The sequence below is a fragment of the Gorilla gorilla genome, chromosome 5, assembly GCF_029281585.2.
Source record: "Gorilla gorilla gorilla isolate KB3781 chromosome 5, NHGRI_mGorGor1-v2.1_pri, whole genome shotgun sequence".
Classification (NCBI taxonomy): domain Eukaryota; kingdom Metazoa; phylum Chordata; class Mammalia; order Primates; family Hominidae; genus Gorilla; species Gorilla gorilla.
In genome coordinates, this window is record NC_073229.2 from 47,898,547 (window position 1) to 47,917,953 (window position 19,407).

Below are 19,407 nucleotides of genomic sequence, written 5' to 3' on the forward strand. Positions count from 1 at the left end.
GTAAATGTGTGCCATAGTAGTCAGCTACACAGATCATCCTATCACCCAGGAATTAAGCCCAGCACCCATTAGCTATTCTTCCTGATCCTCTCCCTCCTCCCACCCCCGCCCTCCAACAGGGCCCAGTGTGTGTTGTTCCCCCCGCCTCCTGCCATGTGTCCATATGTTCTCATTATTTAGATCCTACTTATAAGTGAAAACATGCTGTATTTGGTTTTCTGTTCCTACTTTAGTTTGCTAAGGATAACAACCTCCACTTCCATTCATGTCCCTGCAAAGGACATGATCTCATTCCTTTTTATGGCTGTAAAATATTCCATGGTATATGTGTACCACATTTTCTTTATCCAGTGTATCATTGATGGGCATTTAGTTTGATTTCATATCTTTGCTATTGTGAATACTACTGCAATGAACATACACATGCATGTATCTTTATAGAGAACGATTTCTATTCCTTTGGGTATATACCCAGTAATGAGATTGCTGGGTTGAATGGTATTTCTGCCTCTAGGTTTTTGAGGAATTGCCACACAGTCTTCCACAATGGTTGAACTAATTTACACTCACACCAACAGTGTTAAAAGCATTCGTTTTTCTTCACAACCTTGCCAGCATCTGTTGCTTTTTGACTTTTTAGTAATAGCCATTTTGACTGGTGCGAGATAGTATCTCATTGTAGTTTTGATTTGATTTTCACCTATAACCATCTGATATTTGACAAACCTGACAAAAATGTCTCTAGTAGCAAGTATTACTAATCTATTAATTACTAAACTCCCTTTAATCCAAGAGTATTTGTTGTTTGTGCTCAGGATTTCTTTGGCTATTTGGGCTTTTTTTGGGAGGGGGGGTTGGTCCATATGAATTTTAGGATTTTTTTTTCAAATTCTGTGAAGAATGATGTTGATATTTTGTTAGGGATTGCGTTTAATCTGCAGATTACTTTGAACAATATGGTCATTTTAATGATGTTGATATTCCTTCCAATCCATGAGCATAAGGTGTTTTTCCATTTGTGTTGTTTTGAATTTCTCTCAACAGTATTTTGTAGTTTTCCTTGTAAAGATCTTTCGCCTCCTTGGTTAAATTCAATCCTAAATTGTTTTTGGTAGCAAAAATTTCTAAATGAGATTGCCTTCTTGATTTCTTTGTTGGCTAAATCATTACTGATGTAAAGAAATGCTACTGATTTTTACATATTAATTTTGTAGCCTGAAACTGTACTGAATTCATTTATCAAATCTAAGAGTTTTTTGGTGAAATCACACATTGTGTTTCTTTCTTTTGCCTGATTCTTATAGCTAGGATTTTAGTACTATGTTGAATAAGAGTATTGAGAGTAGACATCCTTGCCTTGTTCCAGTGCTTAGAGGAAAAGCTTTCCACTTTTCCTCATTCAGCATGTTAGCTATGGGTTTGTCACATATGGCTCATTTGAATTTGAGGTATGTTCCGTCTATGCCTAGTGTGTTGTATGTTTTTATCTTAAAAGAATGTTAAATTTTATCAAATGCTTTTTCTGCATCTATTAAGATGATCATATGGTTTTTGTTCTACATTCTATTGATAATATGTATCATGCTTATTTATTCGTATTGAAACATCTTTGCATCTCTACTATAAATCCCACTTGATTTTGATGTAGTATTTTTCGATGTGCTGTTGGATTTGGTTTGCTAGTATTTTGTTGAGGATTTTTGTATCTATCTATGATTTTGTATCTATGTTCATTAGGGATATTGACATATAATTTTCTTTGTGTTGGTGTTCTGGTGTATCTGTCTTCTTTTGGTATTAGGGTGATGCTGACCTCATATAATTAGTTAGGGAAAATTCCTTCCTCTTTGACTTGTTTGAACAGTTTCAGGAGGATCAGTATTAGTTCTTCTTTGTATGTTTAGTAGAATTCAGCTGTTAATCCCTCCAGTCCTAGGCTTTTCTTCTTTGAGAGACTTTTAATTACTGATTCAATCTTGCTATTAATTATTGGTCTGCTCAGGTTTTCTATTTTTTTCTGATTCAGTCTTGGTAGGTTGTGTGTTTCCAGGAATTTATCCACTTCCTCTAGATTTTCCAATTTTATCTAGTTGTTTATAACAGTCTCTGATGATCTTTAATATTTGTGTGATGTCAGTTGTAATGTCTCCTTTTTCAATTCTGATTTTGTTCATATGGGTCTTCTGTCTTCTTTGTTAGTCTAGCTAGTAGCTTATCAATTCTGTATATCTTTTCAAAGAACCAATTTTTCATCTCATTGATCCTTTGTATTTCTTTAAGTCTCTACTTTCGGTTCTGATCTTTATTATTTCTTTTCTTCTGCTAATTTGGGGTTTGGTTTGTTCTTGCTTTTCTAGCTCCTTCAGGTACATTGTTGGATTGTTAATTTGTAATCTTTCTACTTTTTTGATGTAAGCATTTATTGCTGTAAACTTTCCTCTTAGCACTGCCTTTGCTGAATCCCACAGGTTTTATGTTTCCATTTTCATTTGTTTTTAGATTTTTTAAAATTTTCATCTTAATTTCTTTTTTTTTTTTTTTTTTTTTTTTCAGATGGAGTTTTGCTCCTGTCTCCTAGGCTGGAGTTCAATGGTGTAAACTCGGCTAACTGCAACCTCCACCACCTGGGTTCAAGCTGTTCTCCTGCCTCAGCCTCCCAAGTAGCTGGGATTACAGGCGCCTGCCACCACGCCCAGCTAATTTTTTTGTATTTTTCACAGAGACGGGGTTTCACCATGCTGGCCAGGCTGGTCTCGAACTTCTGACCTCAGGCGATCCACCCGCCTCAGCCACCCAAAGTGCTGGGATTACAGGTGTGAGCCACCATGCCTGGCCTTCTATCTTAATTTATTCATTGACCCAATGGTCATTCAGGACCATGTGGTTTAATGTCTATGTATTTGTATAGTTTCCAAAGTTCCTCTTGGTATTGATTTCTCATTTTATTCTATTGCGGTCTGAGAAAATACTTGATATGATTTTAATTTTTAAAAATTTATTGAGACTTGTTTTATCGCCTAATATATGGTCTATGTTGGAGAAGTTTCCATGTTCTGATGACAAGAATATATATTCTGCAGTTGTTGTATAGAATGTTCCGTAAATGTTAGGTTCATTTGTTCTAAAGTCCAGTTTAAATCCAATGTTTCTCTGTTGATTTTCTGTCTAGATAATCTGTCTAATGCTGAGCATGAGGTGCTAAAGTCCCCCACTATTATTGTATTCCAATCTGTCTCTCTCTTTAGAGCTAGTAATATTTGCTTTATGAATGTGGGTGCTCTGGTGTTTGGTGTATATATATTTAGAACTGTTGAATCTTCTTGCTGGATTGATCCCTTTCTCATTATATAATGACATTCTTGGCTTTTTTTTTTTCACAATTCTTGACTTAAAGTCTGTTGTATCTGATATAAGTATAGCTACTCCTTCTCACTTTTTGTCTCCATTTGCATGGAATATCTTTTTCCATCCCTTTACTTTGTCTATATTTGTCTTTACTGGTAAGAAACTTTACTGAGTTTCTTGAAACAGCTTACAGGTGTATTATCTTTTTAAATAAATCCAGCCATTCTACATCTTTCAAGTAAAGAATTTATTCCATTTACATTCAAGATTATTATTGATATATGAGACTTTGTTCCTGTCATATTGTTTTCTGATTGTTTTATATATTCTTTGTTCCTTTCTTCTTGTTTGTCATTGTGGTTTGGTGGATTTCTGTAGAGGCACCATTTGAGTCCTTTCTCTTCTTCGTGTGATTGCTTTACTAGTGAGTTTTATACTTTTGTGTGTTTTTATGATGGTAAATGTCATCCTATCACTTCCAGGTTTAGGACTCCCTTGAGCATTTCTTGTAGGACTGATCTAGTGGTAACAAATTCCCTCAGTATTTGCCTGTCTGGGAAAGACTTTATTTCTCTTTCCTTTATACTTTAATTTGGCTGGATCTAATATTCTTGGCTGGCAGTTATTTTCTTTCATCATTTTGAATATACCATCCCATTATCTTTTGGCCTGTAGGGTTTCTGCAGAGAAATCCACTGGTAGTCTGATGAGTTTTCCTTTTAGGTGACTAGGCACTATTCTGTTGCTATTTTTAGAATTTGCTCTTTATTTTGACTTTAGACAGTCTAATTATAATGTGCTATGGAGAAGACCCTTTGCATTGCATCTGCCTGGGAAACATTGAGCCTCCTATACCTGCATGTCCAAATCCCTTGCTAGGCTTGGAAAGTTTTCATCTATTATTTCATTAAATGGATTTTCTAATCCTTTCATTTCTTCGTCATCCTCGGGGATACTAACAATTCATATATTCAGTTGCTTTATGCTGTCTCAAATATCATGAAGGCTTCGCTAATTTTTTTATCTAGGCAAAGTAAATTGAATTTTTTTAAATTATTTTTTCTTTATTTTTGTCTGACTAGGTTATTTCAAAAGAGCTGCCTTCAAGCTCTGAGACTCTTTCTTCTCCCCAATCTAGTTCTATTGTTGAAACTTTCAAAGGTATTTTGTATTTCCTTTAATAAATTCTTCATATCCAGATTTTCTATTTTTCTTTTAAAAAACAATCTATTGCTTTAGTAAATTCCTCATTCATATCCTACATTATTATCTTTTTTCTTTCTATTGTTTTTCAGAATTCTCTTATATATCACTGAGTTTCTTTTTTTTTTTTTTTTTTTTTTTTGAGATGGAGTCTTACTCTGTCACCCAGGCTACAGTGCAGTGGCACGATCTCGGCTCACTGCAAGCTCCGCCTCCCGGGTTCACGCCATTCTCCTGCCTCAGCCTCCCGAGTAGCTGGGCCTACAGGCACCCACCACCACACCCGGCTAATTTTTTGTATTTTTAGTAGAGAGGGGGTTTCACCGTGTTAGCCAGGATGGTCTCGATCTCCTGACCTCGTGATCCACCCACCTCGGCCTTCCAAAGTGCTGGGATTACAGGCATGAGCCACCGTGCCCCGCCTACTGAGTTTCTTTAAAATCAGTACTTTGAATTCTTTATCTAGAATTTCATGAATTTCTTTCTGATTGATAACTGTAGCTGGAGAGGTATTGTGTTCCTTTGTTGGTGTCATATTTCTTTGTTCTTTAGTTTCCTGTGTCCTTACGTTGATATCTGCACATTTAGTGCAACAGTCACTTCTTCCATTTTTGAAATTGCTTTCATAGGGGAGGATTTTTTTTCTAAAGATTTTACATGTTGTTTGTTGAGTAGGGTGCTTTGGCTTTGATTTTGAGTACCTATAGTAGTGTGATCCCTGTATGATTTATTTGGCAGTATAGAACATCAGTGGTTTCTGTGACTTCCTCATTGACTTAAGGTGCACTTATTAGTGAAAGCTGTGGTGAAGTTTGGCTGGGAAGTAAGATGCTAGGTGGGCCAGTCTTCAGGCCCTAGTGATGGCAGCGGTGGGTTGAATGAGCCTGTGCTTGGGCCCACAGAGTGGCTTAAACTGACAACAGTGTTAGTGGGTCTTGGAGGGCCAATTCTTGGGCCTTCAGGTGACTCGCTCAGATGCTAGCAGTGGCAGCGGTGGGCCAGGCATGTGGACAACTTCTCAGGCTCCTGGGAAGCTGGTGTGAAATGGGTAATGGCAGTAGCAGTGGTGGAACAACCTGCTAGGACCCAAGCAGTCTGTGCTGGTGTTGGTGGTGGCTGTGACAAGTTGGGCAGGCTAGTACCCTGACCCACTGGTAGCATGTGTGGGTGGGTGTCAGTTGTGGTGGTATTGGTAGATTGAGTTGGACTGACCTCAGATCCTGACAGGAATGATTCAGATGCCAGTGGTGGTAGATTGGGCTGGGCAATTTCCGGGCCCCTGGACGATGTGCTTGTGTACTGGGGGGATGGGATCAGGCCGGCAGACCTGTCCTCAGGGCCCCCTGCAATGCATTCAGGTGCTAGCTGTGATAGACAGAGATGGGGAGGTCCCCAGACCACTGGCAGAATGCTCAGGTGTGGGCTGGCTGTGGTGGCTGCACTGTAGTCCTGCAACAAGGAAAGGCAGGGCCACTCTCAGCTGGCGCATCATGAGCAAGTAGCTGTGGGGAGTGTCATCTGCTCACACCTTTGTCCACACCAGCCCATAGCAGCAGTGGTGGGATTTGTCCTAGGAATGTGCGGAAGTGCCCCATCTCTACTCTCCCTCCTCAACTTAGCCTTGGCTTGGCGGCAGCAGCCCCAGCCAGGCCCAGGGGCAGAATGCAGACCCAGGTGGTTGAGCTCTCAGAATAATGACTACAGGTTTGCCACCGGGAGGGCAGGACCCCTCTCAGGTGGAAGAGCAAGGACAAGTAGCCACAGGGAGTGCAGTCTTCTCAAGCCCTGGTCTCACAGCAGCCTGTAGCAGTGGCGATGGGATTTGTCCAGGGGGCGGTGCATGAGAGTGCTCAGTCTCCCATCTCTTTTTTGCCAGGTGGCAGCAGTAGCAGCAGCAACAGCAGCGCCACATCAGTCCGGCCTCAGGTCAAGACTTATGTGATAGGCATTATTCTGGGTACTTGGGATGCATCAGTTTTTAAAAAGTTCCTTTCTAAAGCTCATGCCTGTAATCCCAGCACTTTGGGAGGCCAAGACAGGTGGGTCACCTGAGGTCAGGAGTTCATGAACAGCCTGGTCAATATGGCAAAACCCCGTCTCTTCTAAAAACACAAAAAAATTAGCCAGACATAGTGGTGTGCGCCTGTAGTCCCAGGTACTTGGGAGGCTGAGGCAAGAGAATTGCTTGAACCTGGGCAGCGGAGGTTGCCAGTAAGCCGAGATCACGCCACCGCACTCCAGCCTGGGCAACAGAGCAAGACTCCATCTCTATTTAAAAAAAAGAGAAAATCTATGGCTCTTTCTGTTCTCCCACAACCATACTCTAAATGCACTCTTTCTGTACCCAGTTTGTCCCTGCTTTAGGACTTTGCTGTTCCCTCTAGCTGATGTGATCTTAGACCTTCCCTCTCACCATTCAGATTTCAGCTCTCATGCCATCTTCTCAGGGAACTCCCTTCTGATCACACATTATAAAATAGATACTAGGTCACTATCTATCACAGACTTATTTCACTTCCTTGCATAGTGCTAATTACTTTTTTTTTTTTCAATTTTAACATACTGCCTGTCACCATTTGCTGGAATATAACCTCCAAGAGTGCAGAACTTTGTTAACCTTATCACTGTTGTAACCTAGAAACATCCTGGCACATCACGGGTACTTAATAAATGAATTCAGGAGACATATGAAGCCTGGAGATAACAGATTTGAGAGAATACAGAAAATAGGAGGAAAAGTCAACAAGAAATAATTCAGGCAGGGCACAGTGGCTCACGCCTGTAATCCCAGTACTTTGGGAGGCTGAGGTGGGAGGATCACTTGAGCCCCGGAGTTCAAGGCCACAAGTAAGCTACGAGTGCATCATCACTAGAGCCTAGGTGACAGAGTAAGACCATGTCTCTAAAATAATAAAAATTCAGCCAGTTGTGGTGGCTCACACCTGTAATCCCAGCTAGTCAGGAGGCTGAGGCAGGAGGATCACTTGAGCCCAGGAGTTCCAAGGCGGCAGTGAGCTATGACCCCACCACTGCACTCCCGCCTGGACAAAAGAGCAAGACTCCATCTCTAAAAATAATAATGATAATTCAATAAAATTTCCCAGAACTGAAAAGCTATAAGTTTCTAGAATGCAAGAGCCCACTGATTTAACCAGCACAACAGAGGGAAAAGCTCATACAAAGTCACATCAAGAAATCTAAGAGTAAAGGCATGGAGTCTCATGCCTCTAATCCCAATGCATTGGGAGGCTGAGCATCACTTGAGACCAGCCTGGGCAATATAAGAAGACCCCGTCTCTACAAAAAATAAACAAATTAGCCAGGTGTGGTGGCATGCTCCTGTAGTCCTAGCTACTCAGGAAGTTCAGGTGGGAGGAATACTGGAGCCCAGGAGTTTTGAGGCCACAGTGAGCTATGATGCACCACTGCCCTCAAGCCTGGATGACAGAGTGAAACCCTGTCTCTAAAAGAAGAAAGGAGGGGGACCACGGAAGGAGGAGAAAGGAGGAAAGGGAGGAGGAGAAGAAAACTTTAAGAGTAAGAACATAGATAAGACCCAAAACTTCCGGTAAAAAACAAAAACAAAAAACAGGCCATATACAAAGGATCAGAAATCAGGGTGTCACAAGAATTCTCAACAACAAAGGATGCCAGAGGGCAGTGGAGCAATGCTTTTGAAATTCTGAAGGAAAATTATTTCCAACCATGAATCCTAAACTTAAGGAACCTACTTAAGTATAAAAGTGGGATAAAGATATTTCCAGATATTCGAGATTTTAAAAATTCAACTTCCATGCACCATTTCTCAGAAAACTCCTAGAAAATGTTCCACGAAAATGAAGTAAATTAAGAGAGAAAACATAGGATAAAGAAATAGAAGCAATCCAGGACCCCCAGTATGATGGTGAAGGAATATCCAGGAAGCCACGTACAGGTGAGGAAGCAGCTATTCCAGATTCAAGGCCAGGAGGCTTCAGAGATGCATCAAGACAAAACTGGTAAGAACACCTGGTGAAAGAGGACCTGGAGATTTTGACAACCAGTGAAGGAATTTGGAGTCCAATAAGTAATAAAGACATAGGAAATGATGCAAAAAGGGAAAAGGAACTCCAGGAAGACAAAAGGTTCTGCAGGAAGGAAAAATTATCGTGGCCACATGCACAGCTCTGGTGTGAATAGCTTTTACACAGATGTAATAACAAGCACACTGAATACTTGTTTAACCAGTTAGTACCACACTGAAGGGATGGTGATGGATGGAAGAGAATGTCTGTGTGTGTGATAAAGGAGAGAGAGAGTAGAGGGCTGCATCTTCCTGCTCCACAGTGGGAAATGAGAGGATAAGGCCCCAAACACGAGTTATTTAGAAAAAATCAAGGCAAACACAAAATAGTTTGCTGAAAGGTATGAACTGGGTCTTTGGAGGGAGGAATGGGGCAGGGAAATGTTCCTATTTGTAAGAAGCACTGTAGAAAGTTTACCATATGCGCAAGTAGAGTTATACAAAATGAAAAACTATGAATATAAAAAATAAAAAGGGAAAATTTACATGAGCCCACAACTTAGAGAACAGAGAGGAAATATGCTCTTTGCCACTAGCGTAATTTTACAGTTAGTTTCGTATAATCCTCCCTTTTCCATCTTTAAGATGGCAATTTAAAAAATCAGAAAGGACGGCTGGGCGCGATGGCTCACGCCTGTAATCCCAGCACTTTGGGAGGCCGAGGTGGGTGGATCATGAGGTCAGGAGATCAAGACCAACCTGGCTAACATGGTGAAACCCCGTCTCTACTAAAAATACAAAAAAATTAGCCGGGCGTGATGGCGGGCGCCTGTAGTTCCAGCTACTCGGGAGGCTGAGGCAGGAGAATGGCGTGAACCCAGGAGGCAGAGCTTGCAGTGAGCCAAGATGGCGCCACTGCACTCCAAACTGGGAGACAGAGTGAGACTCCATCTCAAAAAAAATCAGAAAGGACAAGAAAAACAGTTGACTGTGTTAGGATGCAAGGCTGAATCTCTGCACATTCTATTTCCTCTGAGGCAGTGCTTATTTTCCAAGGAAGAATTTTTGGGTGTGCTATACTGGAGGTCTCCCTTCTCAGGGAGAGTCATCACTTGCTCCAAAACGCTGGACCTCAGCTCAAGGGCACCACTGCAGGAGGAATAACAAGGTGGAGCCACGCGACAACTCGTCTTGTGTTCCGCAGTAGGCTCTTTTTGAGGGACTTCCAGAAATGACAGCATGTGTGCAGAGAACAGAAAGCAAAGTTACACTGTTACAGAAGGCACAGAAGGAAAACCTTCAGCTACTGCTATCAGTGGAATTTCTCTGTAGCCAGACTGATGTCTGGTGGCATTTGAGATATAATATATAGACCTACAAATACAGATCTCCAGGCTGTTCAATCAACAAGTCTTTATTGAGCACCTACTCTGTGCCCAGCACTGCACTAGGTGCCATAAGAATACAAGAGTAGTATAAGATGTTATCCGCCCTCCAGGAGCTTACAAAACTAGAGGCAGAAATAAGATGTACATGTGACTCAGGCAGCATGTGACACACACAAAGTGGGCAGCTCTGAGACAATGGTGGTCAAGAGACCACTGAGGCCCAGAGCCGTTGGAACAGTCTCTTAGAACAGGGTGGAGGACTTAAAACTTGGATGAACAGGGGCTGGCAGAGCACTTGGAATGGGTAAGGACAAGACTGGGAGATCAATTTGGCTGGAGCAGGGGAGCTTGTGTTAAACTATGATGATGAGGGGCACCTGGACAGAGGTTGGGTCCGTGGGCAATGAGAAGACATGTTACTCCCTCTCTTGACATGAAGACCTGGTGGGCTTGTGGCCTCCTGCTGCCTTCCTTTCCCTGTCTTCCCATCTCCACTCTCTCCTACGAAAGTGGAACCTGGATGCTGGTAGGGCCAGAGACAGAGGCTTAACACCCTGCTGGGGAACCCGGTCAGAACTCCCGAGGCAGGAGAGGTTCTGCTCCACCGGATGTTTGTCTTGGTGTTTTTGGATGTGCTGATCAAGAGCAAGATGTTCTGGATTCTTAAAACTCCCCTCACAAGGACCAGTCCACAGACAATTTATTGATCAGTGATCACAGCTTGTACCCCAAAGCCGTGTATGTCTGGATCCTTCCCTAAGACCACAGATAGCTCCAGGGAGTCCCACCTCCTTGGCTATGGAAATATGCTCAGCCCTGGTTTCAGAGAAGCCTGGACTCCACTCTGGACCCCATGAGATGATATGCACTGGTACTCCAGGCCTTAAATGGCCTGGGAAGCCTCAGCAGATTTTCATTGTTTATTTTCAGCATTGCCATGTATGCTTAACTCTGAGTTGGGGTGGGGTAGGTCTGTTTAAAATGCCAGGGAAGGTGGGCAGCAGAGTGGATTTGTGCAAGAAGGAACCTGGGGGGGTTTAAGGACAGCAAAATGATCTTAGGCGTAATTGACTGGTTTTTCTGAGGTCTTGCCACACTGGGCAAGAAAATGCTGCATCAGGCCCTTATTCCACAGAGAGTGCAGAGCTGGGGCCAAGGTCGTGGTCAAAAAGGAAAGGAGCCCTCATGGACTCCAGGGTCAGAAGTTCCCTCGGGAAACCAGCAGGAGGTGGGAAAAGAGCCCCATTAGGGCAGTAGATGGAGCAATAGCACTGAGTGAGATTTCAGGGGGCCACAGCAATGGGGAGGTGGCTGCCAGTGGATATGGGGTCCCCTGCTCCAGGTGCTTAGGCCAGGCATCCTGTCCCCCCATTGAGAGTCCTGGAATTCCAAAGAAGTGAAGCATCTGAGGGTTGGGGCCGGGGGCAGATGTCAGGGCTCAGGGTCTTAGCAGGAGGCGTGTTCCTGGCCACTTGAGCCACAGGAAGGGGACCAGGCGCCGCGTGAAGGTGGCAGTGAAGGTGTAGATGAGTTCCTGTGACTCTGCGTTGGTGAAAGTCACGGTGCCCCCTTCATAATCCAGGGCGATGCCCACTCTCCGGGGCCGCAGTGCTGGGAAAAGCTCAGCCTCGGGGCTGGTGTTGGCCCAGATGCCGGAGGAGGAGAGGCGCAGCGCCCACACGCCATCCTCTGGCCGCAGGGAGAGGTCTCCCTTCCTCTTCATAGAGTCTCTAGCCACCCCCACCATGCAGCTTTCCAGAACTTCCTCCTCTTCCTCCTCCTCTTCTTCCTCTTCATCACCCAACGATTCCTCATCTTCATCCGTTTCCCAGTCGTCGTATCCATCCCCATAGCCGGCCTCCTCTTCCTCCTCCTCCTCTTCTCCCTCTTCCTCCTCATCCCCCTCTTCTTCATCCTCAGACCAGCCCTCCCTCTCCACTTCCACTTCCCAGTAGACCTTGCCCCAGGTGAAGCCCTTGCTGCCCAGCACCCCAGGCTCACAGTCAAACTGCTGGGGGTGCAGGTAGGCACTCTTGTACAGGCTGGTGTAGGTCACGCACTTCCAGTCCTCTGACAGCTGCAGGTACCCACTGGCCGACTGTGGGTCCAGGGTGACGCTCACTGTGGGGACAAGGGGAAAAAAAAAAAACAGCATCACTGTTTTGTTTTGTTTTTTAAGTCAGAGGGAATAAAATTTATTTTGGCAGATAGTGTTAAACAAAATTAAAGTTGCATATATTAGTAATATAACTCAACTTCCTTAATTTGGTATAAGTGTGACACATTTTCTGGCTTTGTATTCTGCTAGATCACCATAACTAAACTGCTTTATAAACATGATATACTGAAATTTAACTTGACTGTTTTCGCTTACACTCTGATTCCAAACAAAACTTTTCATAAGCTTCCTCTATCTCTGGATCTCTGGGTCCAACTCATCATTAATATCATCCAAGTGTGGATCACCAGCCCCTGAAAAATCTGTTCCATTTTCTTCATAATCCAGAAAAAAAGTCCTCTTTTTCAAGTAACTCTTGATACGCTTCTTGGTAATCCGGATCAGCTGCAGTGAAAGGAACACTATGAAACACAATTACTATGTGAATGAACACTATAAAATGTTGGTTCATTCACATAGTAATTGGGATCTTTTTTGGCTGTTGTATTTCTGTATGATGAAGTTGCATGGACTCTACCCCAATTACTCCACTGGAGTTCTACAAGCTTCAAGAGCATCTGTTTCATGTCTCTGCCACAGCTTGCATCTATAGCAACATTTTCAATTTCTTGAATACTTTCTTCCATATCAGTCCTTCCTTTTCCTTCCAAGCATCTTCCAAAACTGACCTTGTCAACTTCAGCAATTTTATTGCACAAATTAAGCTGTCATCCATGGGATTAGAAAAGAGGGCATTCAGGCATTCGGCAACTCCTGAAGACCAACCTGAAGAATATCTGCCCTTGTAACCTGTCCATTTGTTCCTCTGATCTCCAGGTTATGATAAAGCTCTCCCAGAAAGGGTACAAATGCATGAAATTGTTTTGGAGTAACTTCATCCCCTTTTGCAGCTTGATCTTTAATGTCATATTCAGTCCGACATCTTTGAAGTAGAAACTGGCAGAAGGTGCTACTCTCTGTGCTAACTGTCAGATGATGTCAGGTAATTACACAGGTGAGCTCCCATGTAAGAGAAATTTGGGGCTGGGCACGGTGGCTCACGCCTGTAATCCCAGCACTTTGGAAGGCTGAGGCGGGTGGATCACAAGGTCAGGAGATCGAGACCATCCTGGCTAACATGGTGAAACCCCATCTCTACCAAAAATACAAAAATTAGCCGGGCATGGTGGTGGGCACCTGTAGTCCCAGCTACTTAGGAGGCTGAGGCAGGAGAATGGCGTGAACCTGGGAGGCGGGGCTCGCAGTGAGCTGAGATCACACCACTACACTCCAGCCTGGAAGACAGAGCAAGACTCCATCTCAAAAAAAAAAAAAAAAAAAAAAAAGAAATTTGGGACAGATGTGGCCTCTGTGGAACTTGAGTTCCACAAGTTCTTGCAAAGCATCATCTGTTGTAACACAAGCATTCAGGGTCTCTGTAAACTGTTCAATTTCCGTTTCAAAACTACCAGGCTGCTCTGTAAGATGGTTCAAGAAACCCTGAACAGGTACTGACAGAGTGGGATAATCCTCACCATCATCCTCATAGGATTCTCTATAATTAGAATAACCTGATAGGTAAAATTTGACGGTATTCACAGACAGCTCAGACATTAATAAAGAAGCTACAACCACCTAAGGTTTAACCACTGCTAACTCAGTTCTGCTACGGGATTTTATCCTGTGAACTAGATGAAGCTCTCAGGGCCTTGTTTGCTCCCAGACAGGCCGACCTCCTCAATGGTTCTCACGAAAGCAAGTGTGAAAGTGGGCCAGGAGGAGACCACCAGTCTTCACAATCCAAGGGGCACCATTCACATCTTGGTCTATGTGGATGGCGCTCCTTGGTGGTTGGTATGCAGTGTACAACCTAACTGCAGGGCTGAGAGGGAGCACAATAGTGGGGCCTGTGGTGGATATGGCCTCTGGTCTTCGGTTGCCCCTGCTGTTTGCTCTGAATATAGGAGCCATGCAGCCAGGAAGATGAGAGAAAGCTCGGCCACAGGAAAAGGACTGGTGGTAGGACCTGTGAGGATAGGAAAAAGAAAAGCAAACACAGGGCAAAGAAGGATCAGACTAGCAAGCAGAGGCCTCTACTGCAGACTAAAGAGTAGGCTGATTAGAAAGTGCAAAGAGGGAGGGGGGCTTCTATTGTGCAGCTGGGAAATTCTTCCTGATGCAAAAGAGGCTGCCTGGGGGAAAACTGAGCAGTCAGAATCTCTGCAGGCGGAGTTTCCTATATTTGATGTACATCTGGGAAACACCCTCTAGACACTCACCTGTCTTATATTCCAAGTCTCTCAGCAGCTTCCCTGGGGAGAAAAAAGGACAGCAATGACTCAAGTCCCGAAAACTTATGAGCCCATTTCTTGCTCGGGCAGTATCAATTTCCTGATAGGGATCCATGTCTAAGACAAGAGGCCCTCAGAAGAGTGAGGCTCGACAAGGTGATGGAAAGGAGCCGGGTGCGCTCTTTCTACGAGGTAGCCCTGCTCTGACTCCCACCCTTTGTGCGCTCCCCAACCCTTACCCTGGAATTCCCTCAGGCCTCGTTGCAGAGAGAGGAGTTTATCTGAGAATTCTCCGGTCTTTTTTTTAACCACTCGAGCAATGGGTTTCCCAACCCAGAACTTCTTCCGTGGATACCTAAGAAGATGACATACATAACAAGCTGTTACTCAGCTCTTCTTACTTTCCTTCATACTTATCTCTCAATCCTCATGGCAATTATGAAGGGGAGAGGAAAGGTATGATTATCCCCAAACAAGTTGCAGAAAAACAGTGGCCCAAAGACACCAGCTGAACCAGGGCTTCAGAACATCAGTAGACTCCACATCCAGGGCACTCTGTCTACTAAGCCATGTTTCTAACCTCTCTGCTCTGTCCCACCTCAAATAAGGCCAGTGGGCCAAGGAGCTGGGGCTACACAGAGAACTCATAAGGAGGAGAGCAAGTCTGCAGTTCTCAAGGATGTGTCCTGCTCCTCAGAAGGGCATCACGATGAACCATGGGATGTGAGTACCTCTGGCACCATACCACTCCCCATGAATTCAAATGCACCTGGTCAGAAGGGGAGGGAACATAAACAAGGGGGATGAGGTACGCCATGGAGAGGAGACTCTTTTACCTGTTTAGGAAGTCTCTCGTGTCCTAGAAGGGAAAGAAAAAAGCACAAGTATCAATATGAATCAAATAAGACTTCAACGCATCTGCACCCAACACTGTAGCAGAGATGGGACATATCAGTGAACAAAACAAATGTGGTCCCTTTTTTATGGAGCTGACATTCCAGTGGGGTCACTGCATAAAACAACAAGAAAACAAACAAAATCGGCACAATGACAGAAGCCACAATGGCTGGGAGATGACATGGGCAAACTCTCTGGGAGATACCTGCACAGAAAATTGACGGATAAGAAGTACTGGCCAGATGAAGAGAGGTAAGGTAAAACAGGAAAGGGCTTGGTGAAAGCGGCAGAGGCCAGACTGCGCAGGGCTGGATATGCATGGTAAGGAGTTTGACTTTTGCTCCACGTACAGTGGAACCCCACCAAGGGTTTCAAGTAGGGGCATGATATGTGTGATCCGCTCTACATGTGGCTGAGACTGCTGTGTAACCTCCAGAGTCCACTCTCCCCTTCCTCCTTTTAATAATAGAACCCCTGGAGTTATTGCTGGTCAGGCGGCCACCTGGGAAGACTACATTTTCCAGATCCCCTACGACAAGGTCTGGTCATGAGACTAAGTTCCAGCCAATGGAATGTGATAGAAAGCAATGACCATAATTCTGGGCATTGTCCTTTAAAAAAAGAAAATTGCTTTCTACTTCCTTTTTACCCCAACTGAATTTTGGACATGGTGGTGGTGAGCCCAACTTTGACCACGCAGCAGAGGACAACATCCCTAGAAGCTGGTGGAAGAACCACATGGAAGTAACCCAGTCCCTTGGATAAGCTTATGTACAGCTACTGTGATAGCTCTAGACCCTGCACCTCTGAACTGTTAACTGAGGCAGAAATAAACTTCTATTCTGTTTGCGTCACTGTACAGCAGTGTGCCAAAACCCTAAGTGACCACTCACTTGGCTGCCCCACAGAGAAGGGACTAAGGAGGCAAGAGGAACATGGGGAGGTTGGTCCGCAGGCTTTTGCCGTGGACCAGGGGAGAGCTAAAGATGGCCCGAACTAAGGTGGTGGCAGTAGGGAGAAAAAGAGAGAAGCAATACATTCCAGGTATTTTAGAGACAGATTCAACTGGACATACTGGTCAAGGATAAACAAGAACAGAGCATGGTTTGTACAGGAGGGAGAATGGTGGTGCTATCTCTGTGACAGACAGGTGGTAGGGCAGGGTGAGTGGGAAGAGGGCTATTCTGAGATGCTCAGATTCCCTTTTGTAAGTCAAAAGCCTCCTTAATACCCTGTATTAATTGATTTTTGCCTTCCTTTCACTCATTCCACAAATATTTATTAAGTGCTTCCTAGGTACCAGGCACTCATCTAGAAGCCTCAGAACAGTTAAAAAAAAAAAAAAAAAAGAGAGAGAGAGAGAGAGAGACAAATCCCTACTTCTGTAGAGCTGACATTCTAGCAGGGGAAAGCAGACAATAATCAATGTAGCAAATATATCATACTACGTGAGTGATACGCACCACGGGAAAAGAGAGCAGAGTGAAGGGGGATGGGAGCAGGGGCCAGTGGGGTGCAGGCTGGCTTCCTGGAGAGGGTGAGATTTGGGAAACAAATGGAATTAACAAATTGTGGCTGCTGATGACTGCTTCCAAAAGTTTGGGAAGAGTTGTGAGCTTTACTCCAGAGGAATAAGACAAGAAGTCAGAGGCACATCCCAACCCCCCGCTATGAAGCAAATGCCCAGAGACTGGTAGCACATTTCTGGCCAAGTCCTCTAACATGCCCCTCAAAACATGTAAGTCCAACGCGGCTTCAGAGGACAGGCAACAAAACAGACAGCGTGTCCTGACAGCTCTGCTGACAAAGGTGGCATAAAAGAGCAAATGAATGGAGCAGTAGCTGGAGTGTGGGCCAGAGGCCCAGTTGGGCATATTTCCTGACATGGAAGTTCCTAGAACAGTAGAAAGGGAGAGAATTATACAGGAGAAAGAAGAGTCCTCTAAAGGTTAAAGGTTGTGAGCAGCCCAGAGAGGGTGGGTCCCGAGAGCCAGGGCAGGGCTGGCCCTGCGGAGAAGAGGCTGAAAGACTCAGGAGCCCCCATCCACAGCCACATACGGGGCCTCTGGAGGGAAGTGATCCGCCCAAGTCTCCTGGAGGACTCTTCTCACCCAAGACATCTGAAGCTGTCATGAAACAGGCAGAGCCGAGCAGTGGGGCTGCGGCAATGAGTCATGGCAAGCTCCCGGAGGGGATGTGCCCGGTTACTAACAGAGAGCATCAAGAAAGTTCTTCACGGGGGTGTACAGCAGGAGAAGCAGGGTGCAAGCATGCCACCTGATCCTGCAGGGCCTGCCCGGGTTACCAGGGCAGGATGCAGTGTCTCTCTGGGCCTCTCCTGTCACCCCAATCCCTTTAATGTCTTCTTGATGCTCCCAGCCCATAGGTTTGTCTTTCCTTTCCTATCACCTCTATCAAAAGGTCTCTTCTATTTTACACATTTTGTCCTGCTGCTTCTCTCTCTCACCTGTATTTCTATTTTATTTTAATTTTTTTGAGACAGGATCTCACTATGTTGCCCAGGCTGGTCTCAAACTCCTGGGTTCAAGCAATCTGCCTGCCTCAGCCTCCCAAAGTGCTGGAATTATAGGTGTGAATCACCACACCAGCCTCACCTGTATTTCTCTATCAGACTTCTGGACCCTATTTTAGGTCTTTTTCTTACTATACTTTGACAGCCAAATAATCTCTGGGAAAATATTAATGCTAATTAGGGAGTTAGCTGTCCAGTTCCCACGCAGTACAATCAAACTCAAATAAGCACACAGACAAAATCTACCATTTTTCTGCGTATGGTTGGTTACCCAGTTTTCCTAGCACCATTTATTAAAGAGACTGTCCCCCCTTCCCCATTGCATGTTCTTGGTGCCTTTGTTGAAAATCAGTTCGCTGTAAATATGTGAATTTATTTCTGAGTTCTCTACTCTGTTCCATTGGTCTATGTGTCTGCTTTTATATCAATACATGCTGTTTTGGTTACTACAGCTTTGTAGTGTATATATATATATTTTTTTAATATATATATATTATATATATATAAATATATATAAAATATATATATAATATATATATAAATATATATTATATATATAAATATATATAAATATATAAATATATATAATATATAAATATATAAATATATATAATATATATAATATATATTATATATATAATATATATATTATATATAATATATATATTATATAATATATATTATATATATATAATATATATATATAAAATATATATATATATATTTTTTTTAATGGAGTCTCACTCTATTGCCCAGGCTGGAATGCAGTGGCGCAATCTCGGCTCACTGCAACCTCTGCCTCCTGGATTCAAGTGATTCTCCTGCCTCAGCCTCCCGAGTAGCTGGGATTATAGGTGCGCACCATCACGCCCAGCTAATTTTTGCATTTTTAGTAGAGATGGGGTTTCACCATGTTGGTCGGGCTGGTCTCAAACTCCTGATCTCGTGATCCGCCCGCCTCGGCCTCACAAAGTGCTGGGATTACAGGTGTGAGCCACCACAACTGGCTGTAGTATATTTTGAAGTAAGATAGTGTGAGGCCTCCAGTTTTGTTCTTTTTGCTTAGGATTGCTTTGGCCATTTGGGGTTTTTTGTGACTCCATATGAATTTTAGGTTTTTTTCTATTTTTCTGAAGAATGTCATTGGTATTTTGATAACAGGGATTGTATTAAATCTGTAGACTGCTTTGGGTAGGATAGTCATTTTAACAATATTAATTCTAATCCACAAGCATGGAATATTTTTCCATTTGTTTGTGTCCTCTTCAATTTCTTTCATCAGTGTTTTGTAGTTTTCATTAAAGAGGTCTTTCACCTCCTTGGTTAACTTCATTCCCAGGTATTTTATTTTACTTTTGTAGCTATTGTAAATGGGATTGCTTTCTTGATGTCTTTTTTAGCTAGTTTGTTATTGGTGTATTAAAAATGCAGTAGACTTTTTATGTTGATTTTGTATCCTGCAACTGTACTGAATTTGTTTATTAGTTCTAAGAGTTTTTTGGTGGGGCCTTTAGGTTTTTCTACATATAAGTATAGCCGTTATGGAAAACAGTATGAGAGTTTCTCAAAAAACTAAAAATAGAACTACC

General features: G+C 43.4%; 1 protein-coding gene and 1 pseudogene across 7 annotated transcripts in view; both read right to left on the bottom strand.

Moving 5' to 3' along the window:
• Positions 1 to 9,949: 9,949 nt before the first annotated feature.
• Positions 9,950 to 19,407, bottom strand: part of TRIM26 (tripartite motif containing 26) — a 29,568-nt gene continuing 20,110 nt past the window's right edge. For all 7 annotated transcript variants that reach the window (XM_019028741.3, XM_019028745.3, XM_019028744.3 and 4 more), the window contains 4 exons: positions 15,225 to 15,247; positions 14,628 to 14,743; positions 14,377 to 14,409; positions 9,950 to 12,060 (listed from right to left, as the gene is read on the bottom strand). In XM_019028741.3, the coding sequence (XP_018884286.1) occupies positions 11,378 to 12,060; positions 14,377 to 14,409; positions 14,628 to 14,743; positions 15,225 to 15,247 (855 nt within the window). In that variant the 3' untranslated portion in view covers positions 9,950 to 11,377. The remainder of the gene's footprint in view (positions 12,061 to 14,376; positions 14,410 to 14,627; positions 14,744 to 15,224; positions 15,248 to 19,407) is intronic.
• LOC109027137 (polyadenylate-binding protein-interacting protein 1-like) lies at positions 12,067 to 14,370 on the bottom strand (annotated as a pseudogene).